Below are 15451 nucleotides of genomic sequence, written 5' to 3' on the forward strand. Positions count from 1 at the left end.
GCAATTATACAAACTATAGCTATAACATACAAATATGATTTTTATGTTTGCTAAACCTAAAATTACTCTTTTTAATATTAAAATCAAACAACTTTTTCATTTTTTATGACGCGATAAATTAACGGGATGGGATATCTATCACCTCACATCACTAATAGATTTTCAAATAACTTTGTCCATCGAATACCAGTCACCTCCCACCAACAACAAATATCAGATAACTCTGTCCACCAAAGTTAGAACAAATGGAAAGAAATCATCTAGTCTAGGTTTTTTTGTCACTTACTGAGTTTTGAACATAAGACCTTACCGTTTTCAACCACTTCATTGACTACTATGACACACATTTGAGTGCATAAAGTAACTTTTTAATTATAAAAATAATTTAATAAGTTTTAGTACAATAAATTTAAGAAAAACACAATTAAAAAATCACTATTTTTCAACTGAAAAATGTTTTTAGCAATTATTCCCATTTATATATTTAGACTGAATCAATGAAAAAAAGAAAAAAAATAATGTTATCATATAGAAAAATTTAAAAGCTTCACACTTTTCCAATCAGAATCTGTTTCCGGCATGCATTTTCTCAATAAGCTAGTTCGATGAGAAATAGTGGAAAAATCAGGTTCTATACCACAAATTTCTCATTGATTCAGAATTCACAATTGAAAAAACTTTTATCGTTAATAACGAAAGGGTTTAAAATAGTCGTGAACTATTCAAAATATATCAACTTAAACTCTCATTTACGTTTTTGGTTCAAAAATGAAAAATTAAAAAGTTTCACACTATTTCACTAAGAATCTGTTTCCGCCATACATTTTCTCAATAAGCTAGTTCAATGAGAAATAAGTGTAAAAATCATGTTCTATACCACAAATTTCTCACCGATTCAGAATTCACAATGAAAAAAACTTGTATCCTTAATAACGAAAGGGTTAAAAATAATCGTGAATTATTCAAAATATATCAACTTTAACTCTCGTTTACGTTTTTGGTTAAAAAATGTGCTCGTCATTATATTTTAGCTCAAAAATACACATTAATTATCCAAATATACCAAAAATACCCTTGGGGTTAAACATTAGATCCCTTCACTCTGTTTCTGCCATAGCCAAAATCTCAGAAAAAAAGAGAGAAATTCCCAATTTGTGAAGAAAGGAAGAAGAATAATTATGCATAAAACAGCACAATCATGGTTTACTGGAGGACCAAGTAACGATCTGGAGAAGACCCCATCGTCTCTGTTAGCTGATTGGAATGCTTATGCTGCTACACAAGATGAAGGTTCATCATCTGATCTTGGGTTTGATCTTGAAGCTGCTGTTAGAACGGCTAATGATAAATTTTCCGGCACATTTAACGTGTAAGTGTGTAATTTTGTTAGTATTTGAAAATGGAAATGAAATTGAAGATATTTGGATTAAACCCAGTTCGGTTTTCGGTTTTTTTTGAGGGGTTATGATGTTTGCTTGAAGAATTCGATGTGAATATAACTGAAAATGGAAATATATGGAAATTCAAGTATTTGAATGAAAACCCAGTTCAATTTTTGAATTTTTTGAGGTGTTATTATGTTTGCTTGAAGAATTTGCCATTAGTGTATCTGAAAATGGAAATGTAATTCAAATATTGGATGTAAACCTAGTTCAAGTTTCAATTTTTATGATGTTTGTTTGAAGAATTCCCCATTAATATCTGAAAAGATGGGAATTCAAATATTTGGACTGGAACCCAGTTCAAAATTCAAACTTTTTGAGGCATAATGATATCTGCTTGAAGAATTCGGTCGTGGTGAGATATCCCATTCAATTTATTTCGTCTCAGTTTTTACTCCCTTGTTTGATAAGAATGGCGGGTTTTGAGTATCAGACCGAATGAACGTAAAGTTTTGATGTACATTGGAATGTAGATCTTTTGAACAGGAGGGGGGCAGCTTAATTTTCAATTTTAAACTTGTAATACTTAATACAAAGCAAATGAAAGTGATCTAATAACTTCCAATGAGTTTAGCTTTTTCGATTGTGCAACCCCATTTTGATGTGGGGTGTATGGACAAGACATTTGAGACTCAATACCTTGTCGAGGTGTGTGTGTGTGCGCGTGTTAGAACAAGGATGATAACAAAGTCCAATTTGAATTCATGCAGAGGCATTTAACTATAGAAGCTATTCATCTCGTAAGGAGATTGGTAAAGCAGTATAGGGAGAGGAAGAGAGACTTACAGATGGTGTTCATCAACCTAGAAAAAGTATACAACAAAGTCCTTAGAGGTCCCGTGGAGATGGTTGGTGGCTAAAAATGTACTTGTATCTTACACTAGTGAATTAAAGACATTTATGATGGAGTCAAGACCCGAGTGAGGAGAGTGAGAGGAGACTTGGAGAACTTCCCAGTCGGGATGAAGTTGCACCGGGGATCAATTTTTAGCCCATTTCTATTTGCCTCTCGGTGATGGATGAACTGATATGTCATATCCAAGGGAAGGTGCCATGGTGTGTGCTATTTGCATATAACATAATATTGTTTGGTGAGAGTCGAGACACACGATGGAGTTAACAATCAGGGGTGAATTTATAAGCACAAATTGGGGCGCGTGAACCCATGGTTTCTTCGTAAAACTAGGTATTCTATTCTTGTAATAAATCTCGATTGGAGTGTGTTCACCCTTGATAGATTTACTGACACCTTTCTGTAAAGGAGGATGCAATTAAATTCTCTTAATAAATTTATAGACTAGTTGATCAGAGTATGTGAAGTCACCGTTGATGAATTCAATTCGCTAAGTGCGAAAAGATGGCCTCTTCAATAAGATATTAACAGAAAAATCTTAAATTACTTAAGGATTCAAGGCACATGGTCGTAAGGTGTCAAATGATTTTGATTTTCGTGGAGCATAGTGAGTTCGTGGGGTATTATCTACTTCATTCAATGAACTTGCTTAGTTCAAGATTCGTTCACAAAGTAAATTTGAAAAGTCTTCATTAATTAATGGAGCAAGTCTCTCCCATTTCGCTTTCACAGATTTATTGAAAAAAATAAATAGGAGTAAGATTGTGATACATTCACTAAAGAAATCCCTTTGTAGCCAACAATTTACCAAATAGTTATGAATTATCTCAGGCTAGGATAAAGGAGGAGGGTATTTTAGTTGATGATCAGGGTGAAATACTCAAATAATGATTAATCAGATATTGAAGGGTATAGCCGTCTTCAACTAGTTTGGTATTTAGCTGCAGCGACATATTTGATTGATTCACGTGTAATGATGTTTGCTGGCTGTATTCACTCGTAATATTTCCCACTCAGTTGTGTGAACTCTGAGATTGTTAATTGGCTGGGATATTTCATAATTGACTTCCATGGACCTAGTGGTTTGATAATTTGGGTATATTCATGCACCAGGTAGTACCCTTGTAGGAATTTAGGCCAGGCGTAAGATGTTGCAATTAAAGAAGTAATGAATTTTGTTTGTCTTGAGTGTTCCAATTTAATTAAAGTAGGTGAATCCTCCAGGAGTTTGGGTTTTATTGCTCACTTGCTAATGATATTTGTTAACTTTTTCTTTTTCTGCACAGGGTTACTAAAGGAGTAAGAGATTTACCAGGAAGCTTCCAATTTGCAACCAGCAATGTTCCTTCTGGGAAGTCCCTTATGTACTTTGGCTTATTTCTTGCAGCTGGTGTTTTCTTCATCTTCATTGCATTCACTATGTTCCTCCCTGTCATGGTGCTGATGCCTCAGAAATTTGCTATCTGCTTCACAATTGGTTGTGCATTCATTATTGGCTCGTTCTTTGCCCTCAAAGGTCCAAAGAATCAGCTTACACACATGACATCAAAAGAGGTACTTTATCATCCTCAGTCTTGGTTTGCCTTCTTTTATGTCTAACTTGTTGGTTTGTCAAAATAGATAAAAGCACCTTTCCCGTCCATTGTAATAGCTCAGTTTTCTGCAATCTCATTATTCATCTTTCGTGTCCAGAGACTTCCTTTTACAGCGCTTTTTATCGGCAGCATGGTAGGGACTATTTATGTCTCTATGGTGCTTCACAGTTACATTCTTTCTGTGCTCTTCTCAGTGATACAGGTATTGGATTTCTGGCCCCTTTCTCTTTGGTTTTAATGCTAGTGCTACTTTTAATTAGCTAGTAATATGGCCATGATAAGTTCTTTTGTTAGCCTCTATAGATGGGAAATGCGACAAACACTTTTAAGCTTGCTAGTTAATATTTCCAGGGCACATTGCCCGGAAAAATCAAAAAGGTTCTAGGACAAATAATATGCTACTATGAGCTTTCCAACTTATCAAGTCTTCACTCATTAAAAGTTCTATTCCGGACCATGGTTTTGTTTTGTCTTTAGTAGCCATTTTGCCATTTTTTTCTTTGGGAAGTGCATTCATGCCTAAAGCTACATTTTCTAGCCACTTCCTGGGGGTACCGACTCATTCAACTAGAAGTTTATCTAGTTTTTCCTTGATTCATGAGCTGTACTATTTGGTCTTTTGTTTTGGTACCAAACAGTTCAAGCTTGGGGGTTGTCATGCCTGCAGGTGGCGTTATTTACTTTGACCACCCTGACTATCTGAAGTTTGCTATTCCTACTTCTTATGTACTAGTTCATATTGCATAGATTATTTTAGCTTTCTTGGCCTTATTTGGTAATTAAAGAAAGTTTTTTTGTCGACATGCACCGATGTGCGGTAAAAACTAAAAGCAAAGTATTAGCTTGCATTTTCTGAATGCACGGAGTGATTATATTATTTCAAGGCAACCCAAGGGATGGGTTACAAGTATCTGAGTACAAGACTTCACAATATAGTGGAAACTTGTGTCTTGCCTGAATATAAGCATGGATTTTTTGGACCTGTCAAAATTACATCGTGGTACTGCAAGGAAGCTTTTTATACTGGAGCTTCTCCTTTTACAGAATAACTTTCAGAAGTCTCAAATCAATTTAGTCTAATAAGTTTTATGTGTTGAAATACTCGACATTCTGAGTGTTCTAATAAAAGAAATTTGATTGCAATTTCGCTCTATGATTAGTTGGATATCTATCCTAGATCCCACTTGTGGGACTACACTAGGTATGTTGTTGTTGATTAGTTGGATATCTAGAAGATCCTTCATGTAAATAACATCATAGACACCAAGTAACGTGGAATATTTTCCTTTTAGGATGTGAGCTAACTTTCCCAAGTCTGCTTTTCGTAAATGTTCCCTACCAAATGGGTTTTAGCTATGATAGCTTAGTAAGTGGATAGATGAGTGGTAGGAGTTGCTATAAAACTGAATGATTTAGAAGGTGACGAAATAAGTGGAGTTCTGAGTCAAAGTAGGAACGACTGTGGTGAAAATCTGCATCATTTTTATATAAAGTATGTTGACTCCATCCCCTTGTTTTATCTACTTTTCAAGTGTGAATATCAATCTAGGGAAGGTCCAAAAGCACAACTTTTAGAACCATCTGAGAGGACGGAAGATGTTATCCCTCTTGACCTGAATCGATTCACATTCTACTGTATAGAATTGTTAGATAAGTGACTTGACAACTACCCGTACCCTCCTATCCCTCTAAATCTTAGAGAAAGGTGAAAAGAAAGAACAAAACTTGCCAAGGGTGTGGGCCGTGTGGCCTTGTGGTTAATGAAGTGAGTTGAGAACCATGAGGTCTCATAATCAAATCCCAGCGGGAGACAAAGGCACTTGGTGATTTCTTCCTATTTGTCCAAAGCTTTGGTGGATAGAGTTACCTGGTGCATGTGCTAGTGAGAGGTAGTAGGTACCCCGTGAAATTAGTCGAGGTGCACGTTAGCTGGTTGGACACGACAATAATCAAAAAGAGAAAGAACAGAACATATGGAAATTAAGGAACTACTAAAAAGTGGCCACACCTAAACACAACCAACTCACTCAAAAATGGTAATTGTATGGTCTGAGAGCAGTTGCTTACATGCGTTTAGCTTCGACATTTTATCAAAAATCTTCCAGATAACCGTCTTCAACAGTAAAAGAGACTGAAGTTAACCCCAACACTTCACAGGATCACTGGTGTAAGAACATATGGTACATCTGTTAAAGAAATAGTATGCTGTTTCTACTAGTTTTAAACAAAAGAATAGGTTTATTTTAACAACATTATCGCGTTCTCTCAGTTTAATGGATGTTACTATCTTTCAATAAATCGATCAGTTGTAATACATACATAACTTATGTGCTTGACAATTCTGTTTTTGCCAGGTCCTTGCTCTATCTTATTATGTTATCTCCTACTTCCCCGGAGGTTCAGTTGGGATGAGATTTCTTTCTTCAACCCTTACATCCTCTATTTTCAGATGTTTTGGAAGGTGACAACGTTACAACACCGTCCTCACAAATTTCCCCTACTTTTCGAGAATAGCGTAAGTCTGATAACATTATGTACTCTTGACGAATTGATTGAATGATAAATGATGAGAAGGGAATCAAGATTCCGTTTTTTGGTACATGTTCTTGCCTTGTTTTCGCATTTGAACTCGATTGGTTTGTAGTTGGATTAGTTGTTAATATTGTTGAGTTGTTATGATGTTTGTAAGACCAAAGTTTAGATGTATTGCGTTTTGGAGGGAAGAAATAGAAATTGATTTTGCATTTTGCATCCATAGAGTGGGTGAAAATCACGGGAGTTCAAACCCACCACAAAAAGTGATTTATTCGAATCTACGAGTTATCTGATACCTATGCCTGGTGGAAGTGACTAGTTGGCCAAACAGAGCGAGTCATGAATCAATAGATCATTTTCATTTGGCACAATATATACACGTGTCTTTTAACTTGGTTTATGATATCTATGCCTTCCAATTTTGAGCAGGTATAAGTAGACACTTAAACTGTCATAAAGTTGAATAAGTAGACACACACTATTTGTCATGTAGGATCCACGTGTCTACTTGTACATACCCAAAGTTGGAAGCATAGATGTCAATTGAGGCCAAGTTAAAGGACATGTTTATGTATGGCGGTATTTCATTGAACCTATTGACTCTAAACCCTAAATCCACCTCCGATATTGAGAATAATTTGCGTAATAGTCGCACCAATTTTCCTTCTCGAATGTTTTGCCCATTCTCCTACACTCCATCTATATTTTGTCTCTTCATCGTTGCACATTGACAAAAGCGGATCTAACTTATAACTTTTGGTTCACGTGGATTCAATTTAATAACTTTTATCCAAACCTTATCGCATGTATTAACACCTGTTGTTAAAATCTATAAAACTTCAAATTCTAAATTCGTCGGCGATGACATTGATGTTAATATCTCAATCTTTTAAGCTTCCACCATTCTTGTTTACCAAGAAACCAACAAGGATTGCTTCTAGATTGGCTTGAAAATATCATATACCTAATTTAGTGCAAATATAGTGTAAAATACATGTTTTTCATGCCTTGAAAACAAGAAAACATGATGCACCTAATTGTTTGGTTTCAAATAGTTGAAAAAGGCAATGTAAGGAATTAAAAGGACCATGCTAACATCTAGAAAAACTTTTGAAATATGATGTTTTGCCTAATTTCCTGTCAAATATATTATAGAAAAATTTATAATATGTTTTCTCCACAAGTGGGTTATGTTTATGTCATTTTAAGTAAAATAACATGAAGGAAGTTAAAAAAGACTATTGGATTTAAAAATAAAAAAAAGGAACCTAAAAAGGGTGGGGCCCCGACTTGCACTTTTGCCCTGTTTGGTGCTGGTCTTTAATTTATGTTCCTCGTAACAAATAAATTTTTTGTGGGGTATAAGTGCAATTTTAGACTAACAAATCGTATATACTTATATATATCAAATTATTTTAAAAACCAAATCAATAAATTAAAATTAATACTTAACGTGATCATACATATTATTAATCATGGTTTAGTGATCTATAATTAGGAAAATGTCTAGGAAGTCGATATGTTCCTATTTGTTAGGCAATTATACCACTTGTTGTTTTATTTAGTTGCACATGAAATTCAGAGGTTTATGTTTGGCTTGGCCTAATAATTTGGCAAGCCATGGAGTACGGAACGTACTCGGTAAGTATCATCGATCGTTTCTAACAAAATAATAACGAAAGTCAATATATAAGTATAATTTCCAAAAAAAACAACCGTGCAAATAATAAATTCAATAATAATGGACGCAAAACATTATAACGATATAAATATACGTAACATGATAATAAGTAGAACATATAATAATATGCAATAATCCAACATTTAACAAAAAGCACAATCAAGACTATATATATAGTGATATGCATGATAAAAATTCAAACTTTATCGTTATTGATTGGATTATTAGTTGATCAGTATTATATTGAGATATACTTGATTAAACTATAAATTACCCCCTCCCCCCACTTTTACTTTTAAAGTCGTCTTCCCACAACCCCTCATGGAAGTACTTATTTATAATTCAAACTCATTGATAGAGGCTTTGTAACTCCGTTGTTGACATGAAACTACCTAGTTCTCACATTTGAAGTAATCAAGAAAAAAAGTGTCTTTTGTCTCTCCAAAGAAGAACACAAGCTTTCAAGAACTCTTTGAGTTGTCGAATCGAGAGTTTGTGTCTTGTGTGTTTTAACTTGTATGATCTGTTCCTAATCTATAAAGGAATAAATCATGTCGTTTTATTGCCAGCCAACAATGAGCATAGTTAGAGTTAACTGTGTAGTATATAATTGAAGTCTATATTAACTAGAGTTAGTTGATATAGTGGGCAATAGAGTTATTGTTTTGATTCTTTCCGTAATAAAGGTGTTACATGTTGTAGGATTTTTAATCCTTGTATGATTGTTGGAGTCTGTATTCACTTGTTACTTGAACATAATGAAAAACAGTTGGAAAATCTTACTGAACATATCATGTTTTTTCCTCCCTTGAGCAAGTAAAAAATCTTCTTGTTCTTATTCTGTACTTTAGTTTTTACTGCATTAAAGTGTGATAATAACCTGGTCCTATGACATGTAGTGGACACATATAACTTATCATGCTTAATCAAAATTTTGAGTTTATGAAATCTATATAAAATTAATTTGTTGGATTTTATTTAAATTATTTATATACAAAGATAGAGTTTGAATTAAAGCAATTGAGGAAAAAAAAAATCATTCAAACATAGAGGAAGAGTGATAATTAATGGCTATGAAATTTCATAACATTAGTACTTAATTTAATTGATTTTATTAAAATAATAATACTATTATAAGTTGTTTTGCCACAAAACATCATATCCTATTTCTTCCATAGGAATTGAAGAAGAACAAAAATGAGAAAAATCAAACTCTAATTCTCCCACATCGAAAATCTCGTTTACTCCCTCGTGGGAGACAATTGTATCTGACAATTCCATCATTTCTAGCCACTCGAAATCTTCGATTACAAGCTCCTCCTCCTCCTCCCTCTCCTCCTCGATTTTCGAGAAATTCGGAGCCATATCAACCACCATTGGTTGTATTACACAATCTTGGACAATATTAATATTGTCATAATTTGGTTGTAATTCTTCTTCAAATAATAATTTTCTTAGTGTGTCTTCATCAAATTGTGTCACTTCCAAATCTTCAAATTCATCAATATTATTGTTAGGACTCAATATAGGAATTTGTGTATCCATCTTATCTTTAAGATAATAATAAAAAGGGAAGAAAGAGAGAAAATGCTAATATTTTTGAAAAAATAACTTTATGACTAAAAAGCTTAAGAAGAGAAGGCTTTAAATAGGCCCAATAAAATTTAAAAGAATTTTATTGAAAATGTCATATACCTAATATTTGCTGAAAAATAATTAGTACCTTGTCATGAGAAACTTCTGCTTGGTTTTGGAAATAATGAGAAACTTCTGCTTATTTTATTTTTTGTGGAAAATTAAATGGTCATAATAATAGGCATGTACGGATTTAATCGAACCTAATAGCTTTAGTTAATATTTTATAATTATATTATGAATTTTATTAAATATGTACACAAATTAAATTCGAAATCAACTTTTTCTGAATAACATTTCACTTTATTTGAAAATTAGTGTCTGATCATGAAAATTTTTAATTCAACTTGAAGGTAGATTCCGAATTTTAAAAATGACTTATAATTTGTTTTCCTCTATCTTTATAAATTCAAAGAAAATGCTCTCTTCTCAAAAGTATAACTAGACGCAACTATAACTTCTACTACAATTTCAAATAAAATAAAAAATATTTTATTTTTATGATTAAATGCCTACTTTAAATTCGTAAAGTTCAAATTCTATTTCCCCCTCCACAAAATAATATATATATATTTTTGGAATCCCAAAATAATCTGCAGCCGCTGTAATCTCTGCCTTTCGGATGAACACTCTACGATGAGCACTATGTGCATACTATGTAAATCCCCCAACTGTGTAATTACCTACACAAAAGATATATCCCACTAGGAAAGCTCTATTACAACAAGCTCAATTCAGAAGATATTAAGGAGGGATCGATTCCGAATCATCTATGCGGATAATCGTCCTCTAAACTAACTGAGCCATTCCGTAGGACAGGATAATAATAATATATATATACACCCTTTATTTCCTTTGTCAGCAAAAGTGATGTTGCTTTTTTGGAAAAGTGGGGTATGCTTATCCCTTTTTTTTGGATAAATTGTGAAAGGGAAATGTTTGGTATATAATAATTTCAGTTGCGTTTGAGGATAGGATATTATTGAGTGCAATATTACAACTTGGTTAACACCATTTACAGCTCATCATTTTTATTTTTATTTTTTAATTTAATTTAATACAACATGACAATGTAAATAATTTTTAAATTATTAAATCACGTAAAAAAAGTAGTTTTTATTTTAAACTTATACATATTAGAATAGAAAATTAACGTTTATATCAAATACTCATATTGAAGGCCCTAAGTAGGAGATAAAAAGGATGGTGCATGCCATAACAGGTAAATTAAATTACTTCTACGTTATTCATAATATGAGAAAGTATTGATATAATTTTATATAGTTATTCCGTTTGATAATATAAATCTTAAATTGATGCGATAGATAAATATAAAGCGATCATCCGTGAAATTATTCGAGATGCATGATTGGTTCATTTCAAATTGGAGATTCCATATGGCCAAACCAAGATATGCCATATTTAAATATTAGTTAACACACATGGTTTGCCTCCAATAATTTCTAAACATATTAATTACTTGTAGTATTATTTAGTTTCTTCTCATAACTAAAAGTTAGGTTTTGGAGAATAAAATGACTCATTAAAATTTGTGTTAGCTTTTCAAGTACATGATGGGTACATTTGTTGCGACTTGTGAACATGATAATAGTTTTTTCTTTTTGACTAATTTAGTTCATAGATATGAATAGAAATAAGTTTAGAATAAGATTAAAAATTAATTTTTAAATCTGTGACGATCATCTCATTTAAAAAGTATATATAAGTTGCCTGGTCATAAATCATTAATTTAGGAGCATAACATAAAAAATATTTTTTAACGGTAATTAATTAACGACAATAATTTAATTATCGTTTAATATGTTTTTTGAGGCAATTGACACTTTATATAAATGTTCCTAAAGTCTATACCGATATTGAATTTAATGAAAATTAATTAATACCAATAAAGACGTTAATACTCTTGTTAATGTGTGTATTGCCGCTAAAAGTTATTTTTTTATATAGTAGAGCCCTTGAAAGCATTAAGCTACGAAATTGACATATACTTGTCCCTAAGTGAAGCATCATCAGAAAAAGTCATTGGCCACATTAAAATTACCTTCTAGGACATAGTCGAATTTCAACAAAGGGATAAAACAAAAAAGAAAAAGAAAAGAGAACACGATATTATTTCAACAAAGTTTGATGATGTATTTGAACTTTTTCCTTTTATTTAATTATGTATTCGATACGCTTCTTCACATACATGAATAATTATTGTTTTTCTTAAGCCAAATATGTGAAAATCTTTTTAAAATCAATTGGTGGTGGTGCATGAGCGGTGACACTTAGAAGTCAAAACAGTTGTTTGTTCCGTTACTATACTTTAGGCTGGACATAAAATATCGAAAATCAAATTATCAAAACGAATTGAATTTTGTAATAATTTGATATTCAGTAATTGGATATTTGGTATGGTATTTGGAAGTAAAATTTTGAAATCATGGTATTCGGGTTTAGGTTTAGGTTTGGTATTTGGTATTTTCCGAATACCGCACTATTTACTTAATGAAGATCATGTATCAACATGTCCATTACTCATTAATACAAGTCCAAAGAAGAAAGTTAAAGAATAAACATAAATAACCCATATACATGTCTTTTAGTTGTATCAATTTGTTTTTCTTAGTATCTTCTTACTTATTAATCTTCTATTATACTGTGCCTCCACATAAAAAATAGAAATAATTGGAAAATAGTATTAACTTTGTAATACAATCGGCTACAACTTCAATACAGTATTACCGTATACCATACCAAATTGAAACTTAATTTACCGATTATCAAAATCGAAATTTAAAATTTTGAAATTTGATATCTATTTTTAACTATCAATTACCGAATTACCGAATGCGAAATTTAATAATATCAAATGCTCAGTCCTAACTATATTGTATGGTTATCTTATTTAGAAATTTAAATTATTTAGAGAAATATTTATTAATTTGATTAGATTGTCGATAATTAAATGAAGAGTAAATATAAAACAAAGATAAGATAAAGATATAGAAAAAGGACAAAAAAAAGTGTTTGCAATTGATGAATTCATTTGGTTTCATTGTAACCCCACTTTTATCTCTTTCATATGAATGGTTTTCCTTTGCCCACGTATTATATTTAGCGTTGTTTGTGCTCAAATTTTGGTTTGTGAAAAATAACAAGATTTTACTTAATTACAAAATGTAAAAAGATATTTTAATTTCAAAATATAGTGAAATATATTATATTCGTCCACATAGTAAATTAGTAATGATGAAATAGATTATATTCACGTATATGTAATAACATTCAGAAAGTAGTATAAATTCTACTATTAAGATAGGTTTAAAAAATGATTGATATTTTTTTATTTTTAATTCTAATCTTGAAATTTTTAATAAATAATGTACTTTTAGTCTATTTGAATAATTTTTACCATTACTTGTTCACTATCACTAACCAATAACCATCTTTGCTATTACAACTACTATCATCACTCTCAATCACCATCATATCAACAATAACTATAGTATCAAAGCTAATAGTTCTGTGAGACAAGTGAAGATGACAGAGTGATGGCATAAGAGTGTGGTTGTAAGGCCTTCGCCCGTCGTCTATTGGGTGGTGCATTACCTTTACCCATAAATTGAAGACACTTACCCAACAAAGTAGCAACAAACTTTGTTGGCTATAAATATTCGGAGGATAATGTGGGTAACACATAATTAATCTCCAAATTAATCCATAAATGATTGATATATATTGTTAAACTTTGTTTTTGGGTGAGATTGTTTGGTGTACAAACTAATTTTCACATCGAAAGTTGAAAAAAAAAGGAACCTACGTATAAGTGGTAGGATTCTCTTAATAGTATGAGGCCTTTTGGAAAAATCGTACGGACATGACCCAAACAGGTAATATCACACTATGTAAACTGTGTAAGAGTATCGTGCGGATCACCACCTCTGCCACCTTTGCCATAATTACAATTAGACATAATACATAAAAATATCTCTTAATTTGACCTTACTTGATATCTATGTCCTCCGAGTTTGCGTGTGCATAAATATATACTTTAATTTGTAGAACGTTGAACAAGCAGACACACATCATATTCGAATATCTTAATTTTAATGCAAACATATAAAACTTAAGTCAATTTATTCGGTGCGAAATCAAATTAGTCATACCAATATATCTCGAATATAGAATAATTAAATTTTTGACAAAATAAAAGGCAAATTGAAAATGAAATAGAAGTTGAAAGACAAATAATGAATTAATGAGTTGAGTGATTCTTTTCTCCATTATGTTGGATGTGGAAAAGATGAAAACTTGTACATCGATTGTGAGAGGCTTTTTATCAACTTATATTATTTTGAGACAAGAAGACATAACACGTACTACAATATATATGATGGTCTATTTTTCTTGACACTTACTTATACCTAATTTTTGTGACAATAATTAATGCAACAAAAAGTATTAAGGAGATAAAAGAAGTTGTTTATGTTAAGATCATCATATAGGTCTTAAGTCACCATTAAAGCAGTATCGGAATCAAATTTTTTAAGAGTTGAAATACGAAAAAGTAAATACACGAAGAAGTTAAATAAATTTTAACATTTATATATTAATGGATTCAAGAATTAAAGTTTATCGATTTTAATGATCCTTTACTTGCCAACGAATCCACAATTCATTGATATACTAATTAAGTTCACAATTTATTATTCGTACATATTTTGATTTTTTTTTATATATGTATATGGTATCATTAATTTGAACCTAACAATAATAATTTATAATTAATAAATGCAGAAACTTAATTGGTTGGGTTCAAATTTGTACAAAAAATGTAGCTACAAGGACTAGCTAGCACTTCACATTTTATTGAACTATAGAAAAAGACAAAAAACTGGGTTGGAAGGTATTTTATTAAAGATATTTTAATTCTCAAATCAATAAAATAAATATAAATTAATAGATTAGCCTCAAGATTTTGGTCTAGTGATAAGAGCATAACACCATGACTCATGACAAGTGGATTGTGCATACATTATGAATTCGAACATGTGAGTCGATTCAATATTAAGATAAATTTTTTTATTAAGATAAAAAAAATTTAGGAAGGAAATTCAAAATATAAATAAGTAAACATTTAAAAAAATATAAAAAGTTCAATATATATATATAAAAATAATAATCTATGCAATGTAATTTTGCTATGAAAGATTGTTAATTGATACCTCTTAGACAAGAACAACCCTGCTAGTGATTGAGTTAGTATTTTTATCAAAAAGATTTTAAATATATAAAAGTAAATATGTAAAAAAGTCAAAGTACAAAAACTTAATATCTATTATATATACATAAAAAATAATTTTGATCCATACTTCTGCCCATGAGCTTTGCTAGTGTAACACTTGGATATATTGTTAAGGTGAGATAGGTAGGAATATGAATCATATGATGGGAACTTTACACAAATTAAAGTGGAAAAGTGTAGGGCTTTTTTTAGGTAAAAAGTAAAAGTAAATGTATATCACATTCAACCCATTTTCAAAATTAAGACAAGTCCATGGATATTGGCTAGCTCCATTTTTCTCTTGAATTACCACTTTGTAGTTTTTTGATATTCAATATTCGATATTCGAAATTTACTAGATAAGCTAAATTTGAATTAACATCAGATAAGCTTATTAAGGGGGCGGGGGGGGGGGGGGGA

General features: G+C 31.4%; 2 protein-coding genes across 2 annotated transcripts; one reads left to right on the top strand and one right to left on the bottom strand.

Annotated features, from left to right (window-relative positions):
• Positions 1-1093: 1093 nt before the first annotated feature.
• On the top strand, positions 1094-6634 carry LOC102602848 (protein transport protein SFT2-like). The gene is made up of 4 exons (XM_006351941.2): positions 1094-1369; positions 3582-3849; positions 3988-4092; positions 6245-6634. Exons 1-4 carry the CDS (start codon positions 1179-1181, stop codon positions 6353-6355), a joined length of 675 nt encoding a protein of 224 aa, XP_006352003.1. The 5' UTR covers positions 1094-1178; the 3' UTR covers positions 6356-6634.
• A 2569-nt stretch (positions 6635-9203) lies between these two features.
• Positions 9204-9726, bottom strand: LOC102602513 (uncharacterized). Its single transcript, XM_006351940.2, has one exon. The coding sequence runs from the start codon at positions 9649-9651 to the stop codon at positions 9238-9240; it is 414 nt and encodes a 137-aa protein (XP_006352002.1). The 5' UTR covers positions 9652-9726; the 3' UTR covers positions 9204-9237.
• Positions 9727-15451: the final 5725 nt, after the last annotated feature.

This window comes from Solanum tuberosum, unplaced genomic scaffold, assembly GCF_000226075.1.
Source record: "Solanum tuberosum cultivar DM 1-3 516 R44 unplaced genomic scaffold, SolTub_3.0 scf00140, whole genome shotgun sequence".
Taxonomy (NCBI): domain Eukaryota; kingdom Viridiplantae; phylum Streptophyta; class Magnoliopsida; order Solanales; family Solanaceae; genus Solanum; species Solanum tuberosum.